The sequence below is a fragment of the Molossus molossus genome, unplaced genomic scaffold (assembly GCF_014108415.1).
Source record: "Molossus molossus isolate mMolMol1 unplaced genomic scaffold, mMolMol1.p scaffold_m16_p_1, whole genome shotgun sequence".
NCBI classification, from domain to species: domain Eukaryota; kingdom Metazoa; phylum Chordata; class Mammalia; order Chiroptera; family Molossidae; genus Molossus; species Molossus molossus.
In genome coordinates this window covers 173057084-173077790 of record NW_023425344.1, presented here as the reverse complement: position 1 = coordinate 173077790, position 20707 = coordinate 173057084, and the positions used below count along the sequence as shown (strand labels likewise).

At 42.0% G+C, this 20707-nt stretch overlaps 1 protein-coding gene across 1 annotated transcript in view; it reads left to right on the top strand.

Annotated features, from left to right (window-relative positions):
• The window catches only part of RYR3 (ryanodine receptor 3), a 372120-nt gene that overhangs the window by 75840 nt on the left and 275573 nt on the right, over positions 1 to 20707 (top strand). The window contains exons 12-13 of the mRNA XM_036247201.1: positions 5750 to 5923; positions 16046 to 16167. Of these exons, the coding sequence (XP_036103094.1) occupies positions 5750 to 5923; positions 16046 to 16167 (296 nt within the window). The remainder of the gene's footprint in view (positions 1 to 5749; positions 5924 to 16045; positions 16168 to 20707) is intronic.

Sequence of the window (20707 nt, the reverse complement as noted above, 5' to 3'; positions counted from 1 at the left end):
TGTATCCCCACCCTGTAACCTCTGGGCCCGAAACAGGATGGGAGGCGGGCGTTGAAGGGGTGCCCTTGTGCCCGGCTCCTGGCATGGTCCCTGTCCTCACCAGGCTATCCGCTGGAGAAGGAGAGAGAGGGGAACAAAGGAGGAAGGGGGAGAGAAGAGTTACCTTAAGACTCAAACACCTAGAGACAGCACCCTTTCCTGAAGTTTTATTTTAAATACATTTGCAAATTTTTAAAATTTGAATTGATGCCTTCCCAAGTTTAAGGAGAACCATGGGCTTTGAAGCAGGAGAAACCTGCGTGTGAATTTTGGTTCTGCCATTGACTGTTCAGAGCTTCCGTCCGTCCTTATACAAGGTGGGGTTGAAGAGCTGCGTCTTGAGGGATTGTTGTGCGGATTCGATGAGAGCAGGAGGCGACCTTGGAGTCTGCCTGCCTCATGGTGACCTTAGATTAACTGACGAGGGTGGAGGAAGGAGCCCAGCGCTGTGACTTTGACAACCCCCCCACCTGCCCCCTCAAGGCTGACACAGCCACGCCCTCTGCGCCCTGTGAACAGTGAGGCCCTTGTCGGACACCCAGCAGAGGCCTTGCAGCCCCCAGGCCCTAACAGGGTCCTTACAAGGCCATTTTCAGACTTTATATTCACAGTCAGAAGTCCAGAAGGGGGCTATATTGGTGGGGAAATGGACCCAAAGGTAATTTCTCAAGTTTCTCCATAGATGCCTAGGAGGGAGTGGGCTAACCGGGGCTCCCTCACTGGGTAACTACTCCAGCATCTGAATGGGCCCCATCTCCCCATACCCACTTTTCTCCTGAAACATTTTGGGGTACTTACAGTCCGTTAGAAAGGAATGTTGTCCTCTGTGGACACAGATGGTTTTATCATGTCAAATAACAACACATTTTACTATAATCAATCGATATGAATTAGGACTTGCTCTACTCAAGATATGACACATATACTGATGTCATAGCTGATGACTCAGTCGTCTTGGGCCTCGTGTCTCCTCCATCCATCCTTCACGCTTCTGCCGGAACAGTCATTCTGAGATGCAACCCTCCTTAAAATCCTCAGTAGATTTTATTACCTACCCTGACTTTTCCAGAGGAGTGTTCTAAGCGGTAATTCTATGGGGAAAAAATGATGCTAAACAGAGCTCAATAGGTTGTTTTGGTCCTGTTCGGTGTTGTATGCTTTTGGACTCATAAGACTCCATATTACACTATCCTGATGTTTCCTTTGACTCATTAAAAAAGATAACTGATTTGTCCAGAGTCCTCTTTTCCCACAGAAAGTTTGTTCACATTGAGAAGCATGAACCTGTAGGATCAAGTTCAGAGACCCTGCTCAGGTCTCTTTCAGGACTTGAGCGCTCTCTTTACTCCATCTTCCTGGGTGCCCTCGCCTTCCACACCCCCTTCTGTCCTCTCTCCCCTGGCTGAGCTCACATCAAGTGTCAGTCTTGACTTAAATCATCTATCACTGCCCAGGCAGTGAGTTGTCCTCTCTTGCAACCTCCTATTATACCTTGAATATAAACCATATCACCTTCTTATCATGATAAGTTCCTTTGTTCCACTCCTAAAGTCTAAACAAACCCAGAGCCATTTTTATAAAGTAATGGCATGTATTTTCAACTTCTTTATCATAACCTCCAAACAACTAAAACATTAATTGTAAATGGGAACCATTCGAAAATTATGTTCAACTGATAAATGGGCTTTGCATTTACCATTGATTTGGGGTTCCATGTCATTACTTACGAGCAAACTGCTGAAACTCTGCAACCCTCAGCTTCATCATCCGTAAAGTAGGAGACATGAAAACAACAGGGCCATTGGATGTTTAGAAAATGTGCTCTTAAGGTGTCATGTATAACATATATCATTTTGGGGGTCCTTGGTAAATTCCCATGATGACGATGTCATTGGTAAGTGCTTAGCAGAATACTTCACTCAAAGTAGGCACGAGATGAACACTCACCCCAGTTCTTGTCCCAGGAAGCTTAAATCAATCTGGAGAGCAGGGACTTAGTCATCCAAACCAAATAGAGGGTGTCCCAAAAAATGCGTACAGGGCGTCTATAGATTCTATTCCATTTTGAAAATGAAATGTATCTTAATAAACACTGACTTTATAATTAGACTTTTTTGTTTGGGACACCCTATATTTACGTGATGATCGTGATGTGGTCACAGTGTTTTCTTTGCTCTCAATGAAAATGGGGATAATGACTATGACCCTTCAACACATATGAGAACAAGTAACCTGTTCCTTCTTGGAATTGACTTATTATCTAACACAGGAAAGGCTGTGCAGATAAACAGACAGGCAAATTGATGCCCACAGACTAAGGAAACACAAACAAATTCTTTGCAACCTCTTTTAAGCAGAGTGTTGTGTGGAATAGAAAAACAAGCAAATCCCAATCTTACCTTTGGAGAATTTTCAACCTGACAGGGGACAGGAAGTGTACCAGCAAAGGACTCTTATTGCAGAAGGTGATAAAGAGCCTTGTCAGAGGTGAAGGAAAGTGGCGTAAGATCAGAAAAAAATCCCATGGTGGATCTGGGAAAGGCTTAATGGGTAAGATGTAAAGGTGCAGAGATGAGGAAGGGGAATTCCAAGCAGAAAGGATCATATCTGTGAAGACCCAGAAGAAGGGAACACTTCATATATCAAAGCACCATAGTCCAATTTGAGTAAAGCATGTGGTGTATAAGAAGTTAAAAATGAGGGTTGTATTCTGTAGGAGCTGGGTAGTGATTGAAAGGGGTGATTGGGTTAGCCCTATCCTTTGGGAAGGTTCCATATCCAGTAGAGGGGGCCCATCTGGGGACATATTGTAGTGAAAACAGAGGAGAGCATTAGTTCGTGCTCAAATCAGAAGGAGGTCGCCAACCGGTCAGCCAAACCGGGCTCCTGTCTGTCACGGACCACTCTCATTCCCTTCATGATCTGTCACTGGTTCAGCTTTGGGTTGAGTTGGCTTTCCTGTTGGTTTGTCAGTATGTTTTGCATGTTGTTGTTGCCCCTACTCTTTTGAATTACAAGCAGTGACTGTCATAGAATTTGGGGAGTTGATGCTATTTTGTAGAAGCAAAGATACAGAGAGGCACTCCATTCTTTAAACAGTACTGATCCATTTATTTCAGAGACTCTAGGAAAAAAGAGATTCTAGAATTTTTTTCCTATGGCAAAGTCATAGTTAAATAAATGAAAAGTGAGAAAATGAATGAGATGACCACTGTTTGGGAGCATGCAGTGTTTTCATCGGGAGCTCTTCACGATCAGTGTGATCATTTATATTGACCTGTTGTAGTGTTGTGATTTTTATTTTGCTGCATTGCTTGTGGTTACAGAACAGGCTAGAGATGAGAACTCTGACATGATTAACTCTGTTACTGGCCTCAGTGTCTACACAATTACAGGGATTTCTGAAGTGAAAATTAAGTATTTATTTTTTAAAGAATAGCCCTGGCCGGTTTGGCTCAGCGGTTAGAGCGTCGGCCTGCGGTCCGGAGAGACCCGGGTTCGGTTCCCGCTAAGGGCACGTACTTTGGTTGCAGTTTGTCCCCGGCCCTGGTTGGTCGTGCGGGTGGCAGCCACTTGATGTGTCCCTTCACGTCGATGTTTCTCTCTCTCTCTCCCTTCCTCTCTCTCCCTCCCACTCTATCTGTACAAAAAATGGAAAAATATCCTCAGGTGAGGATAAAAAAAAAAAAAAAGGAATAGATGCATTCCTGCCCTGGGTGGTTTGGCTCAGCACTGAGAGCATCAGCCTGTGGACCAAAGAGTCGTGGGTTTAATTCTGGTGAAGGGTTCGATTCTGGTACCTCGGTTGCAATTCAATGCCTGGCCTTGGTTGGGGTCATGCGGGAGGCAACCAATCGATGTGTCTCTCTCACATCAATGTTTCTCTCTCTCTTGTCCCCTCCCTCCGACTCTATCTGAAAAGCAATGGAAAAATATCCTCAGGTGAGGATTAAAAAAAAGAAGAAATGCATTCTTAACCACTTACCTATAAAGAAATCCTAATATATCAAATTCTATTTTCCCAATGGCTTTTTTTTTTTTTGGAAAGCAGGAATAAAATAGAAATATGTTCCTTTGGAAATGTTTATGTTGAGAAACAAGTCATATTTAACAATCCAGCCAGTGTTTCAACATACATTTAAAGTAAGAATTTCTTGTGAAGTGCTAACATTGCTCAAAATGATCCTGTATATATGTGAAAAATAACTAATTTTACTTTTATGACAGTCTGAAGGAATTAATAAGGGCTGAAATAAAAAATATATTTGAAAAAAAATTACTCATATATATATCTTTAATATGTATTTATTACGTAATTGACAGGTATAAGATTATCTGGACAAGTGTCATATAAACGAGCACATTTATAATTAGAGTTGCTAATTGCTCAGTAGAGGAATGAGACTGTGTTGGGGAAACAGGAGAGACTGCCTTCACAGAGAAGGTGGCATCTGGGCAGGGTATTGAAGGGTGAGTAGGAGTTTAGAGCAGTGGGAAAGAGCACTGTCCCTGGAGCTGGACTTCCTTGTATAAATCTTGGCCCTTTCACTACTTATTAAGTGACCTCAGGCAAATTATTTACCTTTATTTTCTCCTCTGTAAAACTGGGATAATATCAGTAAGCTACAAGAGGCTGCTATATGCAACAGAGTTAATACATATAAAGAATTGGGAATACTACCTTGCCTGTGGTAAGAGCTCAATGCATATGTTACTCTTATTCTATCATTAAGAAGACGAGTAGAGTTGTCACAAGCAGAGGGAACAGCATGCTACACTTCTTATTCTGTAAAAAAATAAATAACAAATAAAGATGCTGCCTAGCTCATGGCTTTTACCAATGAGCAATTTAACACAGATGCAGAGAAGACATGGAAATAAAGTAGAACCATTCGGGCCCTGATTGCTGAAGAGGGGACAATTACCATGCATGGGTCTACTTCCTGACTCATTCTGTGACAGGCACCTCAGGTTGTCACCAAGGGGACACCTGATGCACAGTAACTCCTTTTTTTATGAGTTGATTGAAACAGCATCAACAGAAGATGAAATCCATGACTGCCACACACAACTGAGGAGGCCCTAAGAGACAAATGACAGTTCCCAACCTGCTGGAAGAGTCTGCTTTCTCTGCTGATGTCTATAAATGATTTTTGAAGTCCCTGAAGCATTTATATAAGATAGCCATTAAAATTATGGAAGAGCCCTGTCCGGTTTGGCTCAGCGGTTGGAGTGTCGGCCTGCAGACCAGAGAGTCTCGGGTTCGGTTCCCACTAGGGGCACGTACCAAAAAAACAAAACGAAAAAACAAAACAAAAAAACAAACAAACAAAAACTTATGGAAGATACAAAACTTGCTGAAAATAAGTTAATTGACCAGTAAAAAGTTCATTATTAAGGTGAGGATGAGGAAAGTAGAAAATAGAATGGAGAATGATACAAAATCAGACCCAAACAGACCTAGTAGCTGTCTCCTTTTCCCAGGGACTTAAATAATCACTAAAGTAGCCAAAACTTGAAATCGATTGATTTTACAAAACCAGCTGATCAGGGACAGGCCTCGCTGAAACGCTGGCTCGGACAGGCTCAGTATGATTATCTTTGGGGATGAGTTCCCTGGCTCACAAATGCAGCACGGGCGATTTGTTTTCGATGTTGCTGTTTAGTCAGACATGCCTCCATTTGTTTCTTTTCATTTTCTGTGAAATAGGAAATCAAGGAGAAATTGGATGCCAGTCACAAAAGAGATATAGAAGGCATGGGAGTTCCAGAGATCAAGTATGGAGATTCCGTCTGCTTTGTCCAGCACGTAGCCAGCAGCCTGTGGGTGACCTACAAAGCACAAGATGCCAAGACACCCCGCCTTGGACCTCTGAAAAGAAAGGTGGGCTCAGAAAGGCCGTCCAGGGCTGTCTTCCACTGAGGTGGAGGCCACTGGGCAATAGAAGCGATTGCGAGAATTAGGTGGACATGCTGTGCATTTAGTTCCTGTCCCGTGACAGACCATACAACCTAATTTAATTATTTTGACCTCATATTCAGTGCAAAAAAAAAGTTAAATGGCAAAATCTGTGAGGAGGGGGTAGGATGTGTTCAATGAACTCTAAAACCGGCACTAAATAAATGGCTTGATGATATGATACACTGTTTGGGAATTAACCACATCATTGCTCCCTCCATTTAAGTGGATCATTGAGTTACTGTGCAGTTTTCATAATACAGAAACTAAATAGATTGTCTGCAGAGGAAGGGCAGGTTGCACGATAACAAGCCCACAGGAACCAGTGTGTGGAGAGAATGATACTGTCTCCCCCGAGAATGTATCCAGGTTTGAGTGGTCTGTTACAGTCTGTTATCATGGAAAACTGGCTTGGATACACACAGCATCTTCTTACCAGAGAGGAAGGGAGAGAGGGAGAGAAACATCAATTGGCTGACACTCCCTACTGGGGATGGAGTCCACAAGCCGGGCATGTGCCCTGATGAGGAGCTGAACCAGGACGTTTCAAGTCCATGGAATGATGCTCTATCCACTGAGCCACACAGGCCGCGCAAGAATGTTTGTTTTGATGGGAACTATAAAATAGATGCTAAGGGCATGATGCTCTTTTTCTTTTCTTCAGTAAACCCTCTCAAAACAGGTTTGAGCAGTCAAGGAGTCCCAGGTAAGAGGCTAGCAGGAATTGTACCTTAGTTCAGGTACACCAGCCCATGATGAAAAATGTCCCAGAACACTGATTGTAAGAAGGGTGATGGGGAGCAAACCATTAGGTAATAGCTTACTCTTGTGTGAAGTAAAACACACCAGGAAAATATCCAGAAAAGGGGAATTAAATGATGAAGAGGAGATAGAAAGTAGAATACAAAAGAGGCCACACAGACCAGCTGGTATGCACCCAACCCTGCCTCTGCAAACAATCATAAAGACTGCATAAAACACACAAATCAAATGAACCCTCTGAAGGTTTCAACCACCTGAGCACGAAGGCCATGAGCATGAAGATCTCAACTAGAACGAAAGTGCGCCAAGGTGAGTGCCCTTGGTCACCACCACCCCCAGCGCGTTTGCTGAGCGCAGCACGGAAGAACGGGCCGTGCACCCGCTTCACTAGGCTGCAGCGACAGGTGAGAGGTCAGGCCGGCCAAGACCTCTGTGACCTGAGGAGCCCAGATTCCGGAATGGAGGGAACTAGAGAAATGTGGCCCTGAAATTCTCCCTGCAGTTTCCTCTGGGGCCTTAAGCAGCCCGTGGATGGGGTGTGGAGCTAAGACAGCCAACGGAAAGGGGCAGCCGTGAGGGCGAAGAGCAAAGCAGACATGTGGACAGTATGACAGCACTAAGGAGACAGAGGTTGGGGTGCAGGGTCCCTCAAGTTAGAATGACCCTTGAAAATACAACGCTTTCTTTCCATGAAAGCCCAAAAGGGCTCTGCCCCAGGAATAAGGACTATGCCCTAGAAATAAGGGCCAATTAAAAATAAATGCCACAAATCCACCCTCTACCCTTACCAGCCTGACAGAAGAAAACTAACTCCTCTATAGAGTATGATAATATCGCGTGGAGCCACCACCATCTTTCATACCCACCAAGGTAATAATGACATTTAAAGAGGTGGAATATGTGTGTCTTAACTAACTCTGGCTGGGAGGGGACATCCTCAAAGAGAGACCCGGTTTGTGGTGTTATATTATCGTGCCTGTCCCTGCCTTTCTCTCCCAGAACCACAGTCCCTGGATCCACTTAACGGCTGGAGGGACCTGCGAGGTGCTTTTCTGAAACTCGAAGTGATTGTGTGGTGCTCAGCCCTTGACAGGGCCGCCCTGCTCCGTGTCGTGAGGAGCAGGTGACCTTTCCCTCTAAGAACACAAAGGCTGTCCAAATCTGGGTGAAGCATTTTAAGAAACAAACTAAACAGGGACTTAGGAAAACCAGTGGAGAACAGACACAGTGACAAACCTAATGAATGGTGGCTCACCTTAAAGGAAGGACCCTCTTACCCATTTCCATCTCAGGCTCGTGCTCTTGGCTCTGGGCTCTGGAACTCCTCCAAGAATACAAGGACCTTCGGAACTGGGCTGCAGAGATTAGCGGGGCATGCAGCAACATTCTAACAGCTGCGGGTCCCCATTCCTCATGACTTTCTCATTTGGCCGGTCAGTTTCAGTGTGTTACATGAACGAGCAAAAACCTAAGGATTTTGGTCTGTAGGGACCAGAAAGCTGGGAATGAGGCCAGAGTAAAGCTAGTGGCAATGTTTTGTCAAATCTAAATGCAGCTTTGTTAACCAGTAGCTGGGAAGTTGTGGCCAAGGAATGTTTTGAAATGGTGACCCCAGTGGTAAGGGCATCCTTTGCTGACACTTCAGCTGCAACCATGTAGATAGGATGTGAAGTCTCTTTTCAAAAACGGGCACACATTTTTGCAAGCCAGGCTTCTACTTCCTGTGTGAATTCATTGTATCAGGACATATCTTCAGAAGAAACAAAATAAGGAACAGACGTTCACGTGGAAAGGGCAATAAGTTTTTCTTTCTGCTGAAAATGAGAAAGACCGAAAATCTTTATTCTAAAGAGTATGTTTTAGAGGACTAGGAAAACGGCGACGGAGTGAATGGAAGCTACACAGACCATCTCCCAGGACCAAACTGGAATTACAACGAAAATAAAGAGAAATCGTCAGGAAAAGGCAACCGAAAAGCAACGTGGAGGACCACATAACCAGGGACACTGACTCAATCCTGGTAGGCTTGCGAAGATGCGGGAGGGGGCCGGGAGCCCACGGTCCGCAGCAGCCTCGGCTGAGACCTGCAGGCTCGGCTGGGAACTGCCACAGCCTCGGCCCGGAGCAAAGCCTTAGCTGGGAGCAGCACCCTCGGGTTACACTCCCAAGTGGCTCCACAGCGCAGAGCCCGAACAGAGGTTAAATTAGCAGCAGCCACTCACCTTGGGCTCCATCAGAGGGAGGGCAGACTGGACTGGAACTGTGTGGGGACACTTGGGATTTAGAAGGCCCTCAGAGCTTTTGTTGAGTTGCAGCCAAGCAGGACTGTGGTCATCTTACTCCTTCCCAGGGCCCTGGAGAGAGGCGGCGGCCCCTCCCTCGGAGATTCAACCCCACCCAGTGGCCATTGAAATGCTAAGTGAGGCCCATTAACAACTAGCATCTGCCCCACCCTTGGGAAATCCTCTTCCTCTGAGCACCTGAGGGAGTTTTTCATTCAACTCAGAAACCAAGGTTCTTCAGGTGACCACTACTAATAGCCTCCAGGCAAAAAGCTAGAGGATAACTACCATTCCCTGGGCTAGCAACTCTGACCAGGAAAGTAAGACTTGACAGTGGTGTTTAAAGTGGGTCCTCTCTGCCTCATCCAAACCCAGGAGAGGGAGCCACAAACAGCAGAACACCAACACCGAGAGGGAAAATTTGGCAGGCTCCAAGGCCCACTTTGATAGCCAAAATGGAGAAACACAGAAACAAAAGCCAAATGAAACAACAAGAGACCTCTACTGAAGATGAGATAAATGGGGTGCAGTGAAGCAAGTTAATAGAACTAGAATTCAGAGACATGATCTTGAGGAAGCTCAACAGCATGTGTAAGGACATGAACACCATGAGTAAACACATAGAAATGTTGAAAATCAACCAGTTGGAAATTAAAAACCACCAAGAAGAAATGACAAATGACATATCACAAATAAAAAACACATTGGAAAGTCTACATAGCAGAGTAGAGGAAGCTGAGGAACGAATCAGTGAATTAGAAGAAAGGGTAGAAAAAATCAACCAATCAGAAAACCAAAAGGAAAAAACAATTAAAAAGCAGGAAGACAGCTTAAGGGAACTGTGGGACAACTGGAAATGTAATAACATTCGCATCATAGGAGTCCCCGAAGAAAAAGAAAATGAGCAAGGGTTAGAGAATATATTTGAAGAAACAGTGACAGAAAACTTCCCTAATTTGGTGAAGGAAGAAGGCATTCAAGTTCAAGAAGCACAGAGAGCCCCAAATAAGAAGAACCCAAACAGGTCCACACCAAGACACACAGTAATCAAAGTACTAAAAATTAAAGACAAAGAGAGAATCCTAAAAGCAGCAACAGAGAAGCAACAGGTTACCTACAAAGGAAACCCCATAAGGCTCTCAGCAGACTTCTCACAATAACATTACAGGCCAGAAGGGAATGGCATGAGGTAATCAAGGTCATGAAAAACAAGGATCTGAATCCAAGACTACTCTACCCAGCAAGGCTATCATTCAAAATAGAAGGTCAAATAAAGAGCTTCCCAGACAAAAAAAAAAGGCTAAGGGAATACATTAGCACCAAAACAGTACTGCAAGAAATGTTAAAAGGACTGCTGTAATTAGTAAGAGAAATAGGAAGAAAAATATAACCACACTATACAAAAATGGCAATAAATAAGTACCTATCAATAATCACCTTAAATGTAAATAGATTGAATGCTCCCATCAAAAGATACAGAGTAGCTGATTAAATAAGAAACCATGATTCATCTATATGTTCTTTACAAGAGACCCACCTAACAACAAAAGACTCACATAGGTTGAAAGTGAAGGGATGGAAAAAACTCTTCCAAGCAAACGGAAAGGAAAAAATAGCTGGGGTAGCAATACTCATATCGGATAAAATAAATTTCAAAATGAAGGCCATAACTAGAGACAAAGACAGCCACTACATAATATTGAAACGATCTATCCAACAGGAAGATATAACCTGGATAAACACATATGCATCCAATATAGGAGCACCAAAATATATTAAAAATCTTCTGGAGGACTTAAAGGAGAAATCCATAGCAATACAATCATAGCAGGGGATTTCAACACCCCACTGACATCACTGGATAGATCCTCTAGACAAAAAATTACCAAGGAAATAGACACTCTAAATGAAGCACTAGACCAAATGGATTTAATAGATATCTACAGAGAATTACACCCCAAAACTACAGAATTCACATTCTTCTCAAGTGCACATGGAACATTCTCAAAGATAGACCACATGTTAGGACACAAACTAAGTCTCTACAAGTTCAAGAAAACTGAAATCATATCAAGCATCTTCTCAGATCACAATGGCATGAAACTAGAAATCAATTGCAACAAGAACATGCAAAGACATTTGAACACATGGAAGCTAAATAGCATGTTATTAAACAATGAATGGATTACCAAAATAAAAAACTTTCTGGAAACAATGAAAATGAAGACACAACAATACAAAATCTATGGGATGCAGCGAAAGCAGTTCTGAGAGAGAAGTTCACAGCACTACAGGCTTACCTCAAAAAAAAACAAGAAAAATCTCTAATAAACTATCTAACCTCACAACTTAAAGAACTAGAAAGCAAACAAAAAGAAAACACCAGAGCAAGTAGAAGGAAGGAAATAGTAAAGATCAGAGCAGAAATAAACGACATAGAGTCCAAAAAAAACAAAAAACAATTCAAAGGATCAATGAAACAAAGAGATGGTTTTTCGAAAAAATAAACAAGATGGATGGACCCTTAGCTAGACTCAACAAGAAACAAAAAGAACCCAAATACACAAAATCAGAAATGAAAGAGGAGAAGTAACAACTGACACCACAGAAATACAAAAGATCGTTAACAACTACTATGAACAATTATATGGCAACAAATTCGACAATCTAAACGAAATGGACAAATTTCTAGAAACACAGTCTCCCAAAACTGGACCAGGAAGAGATAGAAAACTTGAACAGACCAATAACAACAGAAGAAATTGAAGATGTAATCAAGACTCTCCCAGCAAACAAAAACCCAGACCCGGAGGGCTTCATGGGGGAGTTTTACCGAACATTCAAAGAAGAACTAACACCCATTCTCTTCAAACTATTTCAAAAAATTCAAGAAGAAGGAAGACTTCTAAACTCGTTTTATGAAGCCAGTATAATTCTAATTCCAAAACCAGAAAAAGACACTACAAAGAACAAAAACTACAGGCCAATATCCCTGATGAACATAGATGCCAAAATCCTGAACAAAATACTAGCAAATCGGATCCAGCAATACACCAAAAAAATTATTCCCCATGACCAAGTGGGATTCATCCCAGGGATGCAAGGCGGGTACAATATTCGCAAATCAATAAACGTGATACACCACATACATAAAATGAAGAATAAAAACCACATGATCATATCAATAGATGCAGAAAAAGCCTTCGACAAAATCCAGCATCCATTTCTGATAAAAACACTCAGCAATGTGGGATAGAGGGATCATATCTTGACATAATAAAGGCCATATATGAAAGACCTACAGCCAACATCATATTCAGTGGGCAAAAACAAAAAGCATTTTCCTTAAGAACAGGAAAAAGGCAAGGATACCCACTTTCGCCACTCTTATTTAACATAGTACTGGAAGTCTTAGCCATAGCAATCAGACAGGAAGAAAAAATAAAAGGGATCCAAATTGGAAAGGAGGCAGTGAAACTGTCATTATTTGCAGATGACATGATACTATATGTAGAAAACCCCAAAGACTCCATCAAAAATTTACTAGACTTATTAAATGAATTTGGAAAAGTAGCAGGATACAAAATTAACATCAAGAAATCGATGGCATTCTTATACACCAATGATGAACTCACAAAAAGAGAAACTAAAAAAACAATCCCATTCACCATTGTGGCAAAAAAATTAAGATACCTAGGAATAAACTTAACCAAAGAAATAAAGGATCTATTCGCAGAAAACTACAGGTCATTGAAAAAAGAAATAGAGGAAGATATAAAAAAAAGTGGAAACACATACCTTGTTCATGGATTGGAAGAATTAGCATCATTAAAATGTCTATACTACCCAAAGCAATCTATAGATTCAATGCAATCCCCATCAAAATACCAACAGCATACTTCACAGAATTACAACAAATACTTCAAAAGTTCACATGGAACCAAAAAAGATCTCGAATAGCCACAGCAATCTTGAAAAAGAAGAACAAAGTTGGAGGGATCACATTACCAGATTTCAGGTTATACTACAAAGCCACTGTAATCAAAACAGCCTTGTACTGGCACAAGAACAGGCATACAGACCAGTGGAACAGAACAGAGAACCCAGAAATGGACCCAAGGCAATATGCTCAATTAATATTTGACAGAGGTGGCAAGAGCATACAGTGGAGTAAGGACAGCCTCTTTAATAAATGGTATTGGGAAAATTGGACAGCTACATGCAAAAAAAATGAAACTAGACCATCAAATTACACCCTACACAAGAATAAATTCAAAATGGATAAAGGACTTAAATGTGACTCACGAATCCATAAAAATCCTAGAAGAAACTGTAGGCAAGAAAATTTCAGACATCATACGCAGCAGAATTTTCACTGATACATCACCTAAGGCAATAGAAACAAAGGAGAAAATGAACACATGGGACTACATCAAACTCAAAAGCTTCTGCACAGCGAAAGATACAATCATCAAAACGAAAAGGCTACCCACTGTATGGGAGAGTATAATTTCCAATGATATATCAGATAAGGGTTTAATTTCCAATATATATAGAGTGCTCATACAACTCCACAAAAGGAAGACAAAGAACCCAATTAAAAAATGGGCAGAGGAACTAAATAGACACCTCTCCAAACAGGACATACAAATGGCTAAGAGACATATGAAGAAATGCTCAACATCACTAATCATCAGAGAGATGCAAATTAAAACAACAATGAGGTATCACCTCACACCTGTCAGAATGGCCGCCATCAACAAATCATCAAACAACAAGTATTGGCGAGGGTGTGGAGAAAAGGGGACTCTAGTGCACTGCTGGTGGGAATGCAGACTGGTGCAGCCACTATGGAAAACAATATGGTGTTACCTCAAAAAATTAAAAATTGAACTGCCATTTGACCCAGTGATCCCACTTCTAGGAATATACCCTAAGAAGCCTGAAACACCAATCAGAAAGAATATATATACCCTCATGTTTGTAGCAGCACTATTTACAATACAGTGATACCTCGGTTCTCGAACATAATTCATTCCAGGAGGACGGTCGAGAACCAAATTGTTCGAGAACCGAAGCAATGAAACCCAATAGGAAATAATGGAAACTGGATTAATTCGTTCCAAGCCCCAGAAAATGCCTATTTACTGGCCTAATTTGTATATAATATGTAGAAAAACATAAGTCTCAACAAGAAATAAAAGTGTACAGTATGTCTAAGGGTTAAATTCAGTGTAAAGCGTGACTCCACAAAGCGTGACTCTCTCTCTGCACTCACACTGATGACGCAAGCAAGGCGCGCTGGGCCGAATGAACGCCATTTGGCTCAACTCGGCTCATCTCGGAAGTTCGAGTTCCAAATATTTGTTCGGATTCCAAGACAAAAGTTTCTCGAATCTCCTGGTCGAATACCGATTTGGTCGAGAACTGAGGCGTTCGAGAACTGAGGTATCACTGTAGCTAAGATCTGGAAACAGCCCAAATATCCATCAGTAGACGAATGGATAAAAAAGCTGTGGTACATATACACAATGGAGTACTATGCAGCTGTAAGAAAGAAAGATCTCTTATCCTTTGAGACGACATGGAGGGACTTGGAAAGTGTTATCCTAAGTGAAACAAGCCAAACAGAGAAAGACAAGTATCATATGATCTCACTTATTTGTGGAATATAATGTACATAACAGTCTGGGGAATGGGGTAGTCCCAGAGACGTGGAAGTGGGGTACAGACTGACAATCCCCAGAAGAGGGGGTGGTGGGGGAGAGATAAACCACAGAACTTATATGCATGTATGCATGAACAATGAACATGGACAACAAAGCTGGGGACAGGGCAGGGAGGGAAGCGGAGGTGGGAATCAGTGGGGGGAAAAGGAGAAACATCTGTAACAAAAATAAATTAATTAATTAATAAAAATAATAATAATAAAATAAAATAGTATGTTTTATTTATTTGCCATATAGACTGAGCACCGCCACCTCCAATCACCCAGAACCTACAAATGGTCTCCTTTCACTTATATCAAGAGGAAACCATGACCGAAACTTGAATCAAGATTCAACCCTGATTTGACCCAGAGTCAGACCACCCCAGTTAATATCTGCATCTACTTGATCCTGTTTTGGACACTACTGAATTCCATACCAAAAGCAGCTAGCCCCACCCAAAAATTGGGTCGTGATGTCATTGGTGATCACTAAGGATGCTTAGCTTCCAGACTACTGAGATCAGTCATATACTGCCCTTACAACAAGCATTGAGTACCTCGTATTCTTGGAAACATGCTAAGTGATTTACATGTAAATCATCTAATCTTTCAAACAACACTTTAAGATAAGTCCATTTGCAGGCGATGAAGTTGAAGCAGAGAGAGGTTGAGTGACTTGTCTAAGGTCACACAGCTGGGAAGTGCATATGAGGACTAGAACTCAGGTTGCGGATACCCCAGCCTATGTTTTCAAATCTCCTCTCTAGCCTCCCTAGGCAGCAAACTAGCATCTTGAGCTGCCCTCCCAGATCAGCAGTGAGCTAACCAAAAGTAGCTATACTTCAGGAGAGAAATCCACTCCTGATCACAGTAAAGGGTTTTGCTTGAATGTCTTTCTTCTTCCTCAATTTCTCTCTGAAGGAAAGGCTCTAACAAAATAGCTTTTTCCATGGCCAAGAGTAGGATTTTGTGTTCACTTTAAGAGAAAAATCTCTTATAAAGTATATTTTCACCCTTTCAAATTGGCCATCTAAGCCCAAGGAGTTTATTGTAATTCATACCATGGTGGCACATAAAATTTTATTTTCATCAAAGCATCGTGTCTCACCGATGATTCATATGTCAGTACTAGGGCATATGGGCTAAATAACTTTGTTAATGTTCCATTTTCAAAACGAGCCCCGGGGACCTTAGTTGGGGAGAAAGAGGACGAGGGTGGAGGGAAACTTCGAGCAATGTGGGCTGCCTGGCGTGCAGATCTGTGCAGCCCGACCGGTGTGCTTTGCTCTGTAGGTCATCCTCCATCAGGAAGGCCACATGGATGACGGACTAACACTGCAGAGATGTCAGCGTGAGGAGTCCCAGGCTGCTCGGATCATCCGGAACACAACAGCCTTATTCAGCCAGTTTGTAAGGTACATGAGTTCCTTCCCTTTCTCTCTCTCTCAGTGGCTACTCTATGGCCTTCTAATCCCATCTGCCCACCTTCTCTTAGCACTGTATTTTGGGGAAATCATTAAGCACTAGCAAAGAGTTTGACCAAAGAGAGCTTAGGACTGAAACACATTCCCCTTGTAGGTGACCTCCTACCAGCCTCTCTCTTTGCCCAGCAGGTGTCCAGGCCCCACAGGTTATTCAGGTGGATGTCAGGAAAATTGAGAGAGAGAGCTGCAGTACCCTAAATCCCTTTCGTGTCAGTGTGAGAAGAGGGGAGGAGAGAGAAGACACGGTCACTCCCTCTCTGCTGTTTAAGGCTTTCTTCATCATTCAGAATCATTGCTATGGTTTGCACCCAAGTAAATTTGCACTGGAAACCTTGAGTTACCCAACTACAACTGGGACTTACAGGGGAAAGGTAACTGAACTGCCTGCTTGGATTATAACCCCCCAGCCTTAATAATGCTACCAAAACAGAACTCTGGATTGTGTTCACCAGTTACCATGAGGCATGGGTCCTGTTGTAGACCCTGTTCCAAGCCCTCCTTCTCTCAGAGGCAAATACCTCTAAAGCCAGGAGGGTTTAGATTTCACGTGTGAATTTGCATAAAATTAGGGAGGGAATGTTACACCTTTATTTTCTTCCTTTTGAGCCAGTGTGATCTAAGGAGTGTGTGTGTTAGGATATAAGCTAAGCTGCTGTTACAGTTCAGGATAAACTTGCATATCTCTTCAAGGTAATATTGTGGGGTAGGGGAGTGTTTTAAGGAAAATAGTCTGGCTAGCGGGACGCAGGTTCCCTCTGTCTGGCTGCTTTGGGGTCTCCTACAGGTTTTTGTCCTTGGACCAGCGCAGTAGCATCACCTGGGAACTTGCTGAAAATACAGATTCTCAGGTTTTACCCCAGACTTACTAAATGAAATACCGGGGACTGGTACCCCTGAACATTGCACTGAATAGGCTCCCCAGTCGATGCCAGTGCATGCAAATGGTTACAAACCACCGACCCCAAGTAGAGGTCTGACCTTGGCCACGTGAGGTTCATCTACTGAGCTTTTTAACACCCTGACCTTCAGGTGGTACATGAAACCAATTATGCCAGGATCTCTGGGCAGAGATCCAAACATCAGAATTTTGTTTTAGATTTTTTTTAATTTTATTTTTTAGTTATAATTGACATACAATATTGTATTTGTTTCAAGTGTATAACATAGTGATTAGATGTTTATATACCACAAAGTGATCATCCCTATAAGTCTAGTAATGATCTGACATAGTTATTATAATATTATTGACTCTATTCCTTGTGCTGTACTTGATATCCCTGTGACTATGTCTTATAACTGGTATTTTGTGCTTGTTAATTCTTTTTACCTTTTACCTCTGTCTCCCCAACCCCTCTCATTTGGTGACCATCAGTTTTTTCCTCTGTTTTTATGAGTTTGTTTCTGTCTTGTTTGTTTATTTTTCAGTTTCCACATATAATGAAATCATACATTATCTGTCTGTCTCTATCTGACTTATTTCACTGAGCATAATACCCTCGAGGTCCTTCCATGTTGTCACAAATGGCAAGATTTCCTTCTTTATGGCTGAGTAGTATCTCACTGTTTATATTGTATATCTCACTATTATCAGAACCATCTGGCCTATTATCAGAACCATCACTGTGGTAGACAGTTTTATTATCTGGCCCCCATTTCTCTCAACCTCTGCTCCTATATTGTTCTTAAAAGTTAGTAGCCCCTACCTCACACATGTCTTTATCCATTTATCTGTCCATGGACTAGGTTGCTTCCTTCTCTTGGGTATTATAAATAATACTGCAATGCACATAGGAGTGCCTATATCTTTTTTCTTTTATCTTTATCGTTGAAAGTATTGCAGATGTCCCTCCTTTTTTTCCCCCTTGACATCCTCCTCCCTGCTCCTGCCCCACCCCATCTTTTTCAATTAACAAACACCAGCTTTTAATTACACTTATTTAGGCACAGTTGACAATCACTGTCCTGATATGGATCCTAAAGTAGATCACTTTATTTTGAAGTCTGTTGGCTAACACTTAGTCACGTGGCCGCACTTCACAGCAGGGAGGCTGAGACACAGAATCTCTGGTGGGTGGGCTGTGCTCCCAGCACACTCGGGGGTCCTGTTACTTCACTGGAGACAGGAAAGGAGACAACAGAGGTATTTCTGCCAGAGGATGGAACTGAGGCCTGCAAGTCAGCCATCCTGTGCCTGCTTTGGCTCCACCACTGGTTTCCTGTGTTTGCTGAGCAACATGTTTTCTCCTTTCTATGCCAGACCATCCAGGCATGCTCCCTCCTTCAAAGAAAGGGTGTGAGAATGGATGGCTTGGTACAGGCAAAACTAGGGAGGGAGGGAGGGAGGGAGGGAGGAAGGAAGGAAGGAAGGAAGGAAGGAAGGAAGGAAGGAAGGAAGGAAGGAAGGAAGGAAGGAAGGAAGGAAGGAAGCTGTATACAAACATGAGTTTTTCATGTAGTCTGCCCTATTACCAGAACCATCACTGTAGAGGTAGACAGTTTTATTTATCTGGCCCCCATTTCTCTCAACCTCTGCCCCTGTATCATTCTTAAAAGTTAGTAGCCCCTACCTCACACATGTCTGAAAAATAATTCAAAAATGGATCAAAGACCTAATTATAAGACCTAAACTATAAAACCTGGAAAAGAAAAGATAGTCTTAAAATTTTATAACCTAGACTTAGGCAGTGGTTTCTTCAATCTTCTACCAAAAACAAAAGCAGTAAAATAAATAAATAAATTGGACTTTATCAAAACTGAAAACTTTTTTGCTGCAAAGGACAACATCAAGAAAGTGAAACCCCCACCCCACCCCCACACAATGGGACAGAATATTTGCAAATCACATATCTGATAAGGGACTTGTATCTGGAATAAAGAACTCTCACAACTCAACATTAAGTAGACAAATGGACCAATTTAAAAATGAGCAAAGGATCTGAATGGCCATTTCTCCAACAAAGATAAACAAGTGGCCACTAAGCATATGAAAAGATGTTCACCATCATTAGCCATCAGGAAAATGCAAATCCAAACTTCAGAGAGATAACAACACTTTCTTCCCAGTAGAATGGCTATAATCAAAAAGACTGGTAATAAAAAATGTGGGGCAGGATATGGAGAAAACAGAATCTTCATATACTGCTGATGCGAATGCAAAACAGGTGCTTTCTAACAGAATCTGGAAATTCTTTAAAAGGTTAAACACAGAGTTACCATATGACCCAGCAATTTCACTCCTGGGTATATGCCCAAGAGATATGAAGCCTATGTTCGTGCAAACACTTGTACACAAATGTTCGAAGCCGCGTTATTCATAATGGCCAAAAAGTAGAAACAACCCAAACATTCAAGATAAATGGATAAATAAAATGTGTTATATTCTTATAATGGAATATGCTTTGTCCATAAAAAGGATGGAGTACTGATACACAGTACGACATGGATGAACCTTGAAAACATGTTCAGTGAAAGAAGCCAGTCACAGATGACCACCTATTACAAGATCCATGTATATGAAATGTTCAGAATAAGCAGATCTATAGAGATAGAAAGAGGTTTGTGTTTGTGAAGGGTAGTCATTTTGGAAAAGGGGAGTGACTGCTAATGGGATTTGGGGAGGGGAGCTGATGAAGACGTTTTAAAATTGTGATGACTGTACAACTCTGTAAATTCACTAAAATCACCAAACCATTGCATTACATCCTTTGGAGGATGGTATGATATGTGGATTATATTTTAATAAAGCTGTTATTTTTAAAAAGTAAGTGGCAGTTAAATGTCTGACAATGAGAAAACTATTTTTAAACAGCTTTATTGGGTTATAATTTACAAATCATGAAAGTCATCGTTTTGAGTGTACAAAGCAGTGAATTTTTTTTAAATCCTCACCCGAGGACATTTTTGCATTTATCTTCAGATAGAGCGGGAGGGAGAGAGGAAGGAAGAGAGAAAGAGAAACATCAACATGAGAGAGATATATCGAGTGGTTGCCACCTACACGACCCCAACCGGGGCCGGGGACAAACTGCAACCAAGGTACGTGCCCTTAGTGGGAACCGAACCCGGGACTCTCCAGTCCGTGGGCCGACATTCTAACTGCTGAGCCAAACCGGCCAGGGCCAAAGCAGTGAATTTGAATAAATTTGCAGAACTGTATAATAATCACCACAGTTTATGTCTAAACATTCCGATCACCCCAAAATGATTATGTCCATTGCAGTTTATACCAGTTGCCACCCCCAGCATGAGGCAACTAGTGGTCTACTTTCTGCCTCCTTCATTTCTGACTGTACATCTATCATTTCTGACTGGTCCTTTTTTATACTCTTGAGGCCCTCACTAAGTTCATTGAGCATCCTTATAAGCAGTATTTTGAACTCAGCATCTGTTAGGTTGCTTTTCTCCATTTCGTTTAGTTCTCTTCCTGGGGTTCTGTTCTGTTCTTTCATTTAGGACCTGTTTTTTTTGTCTC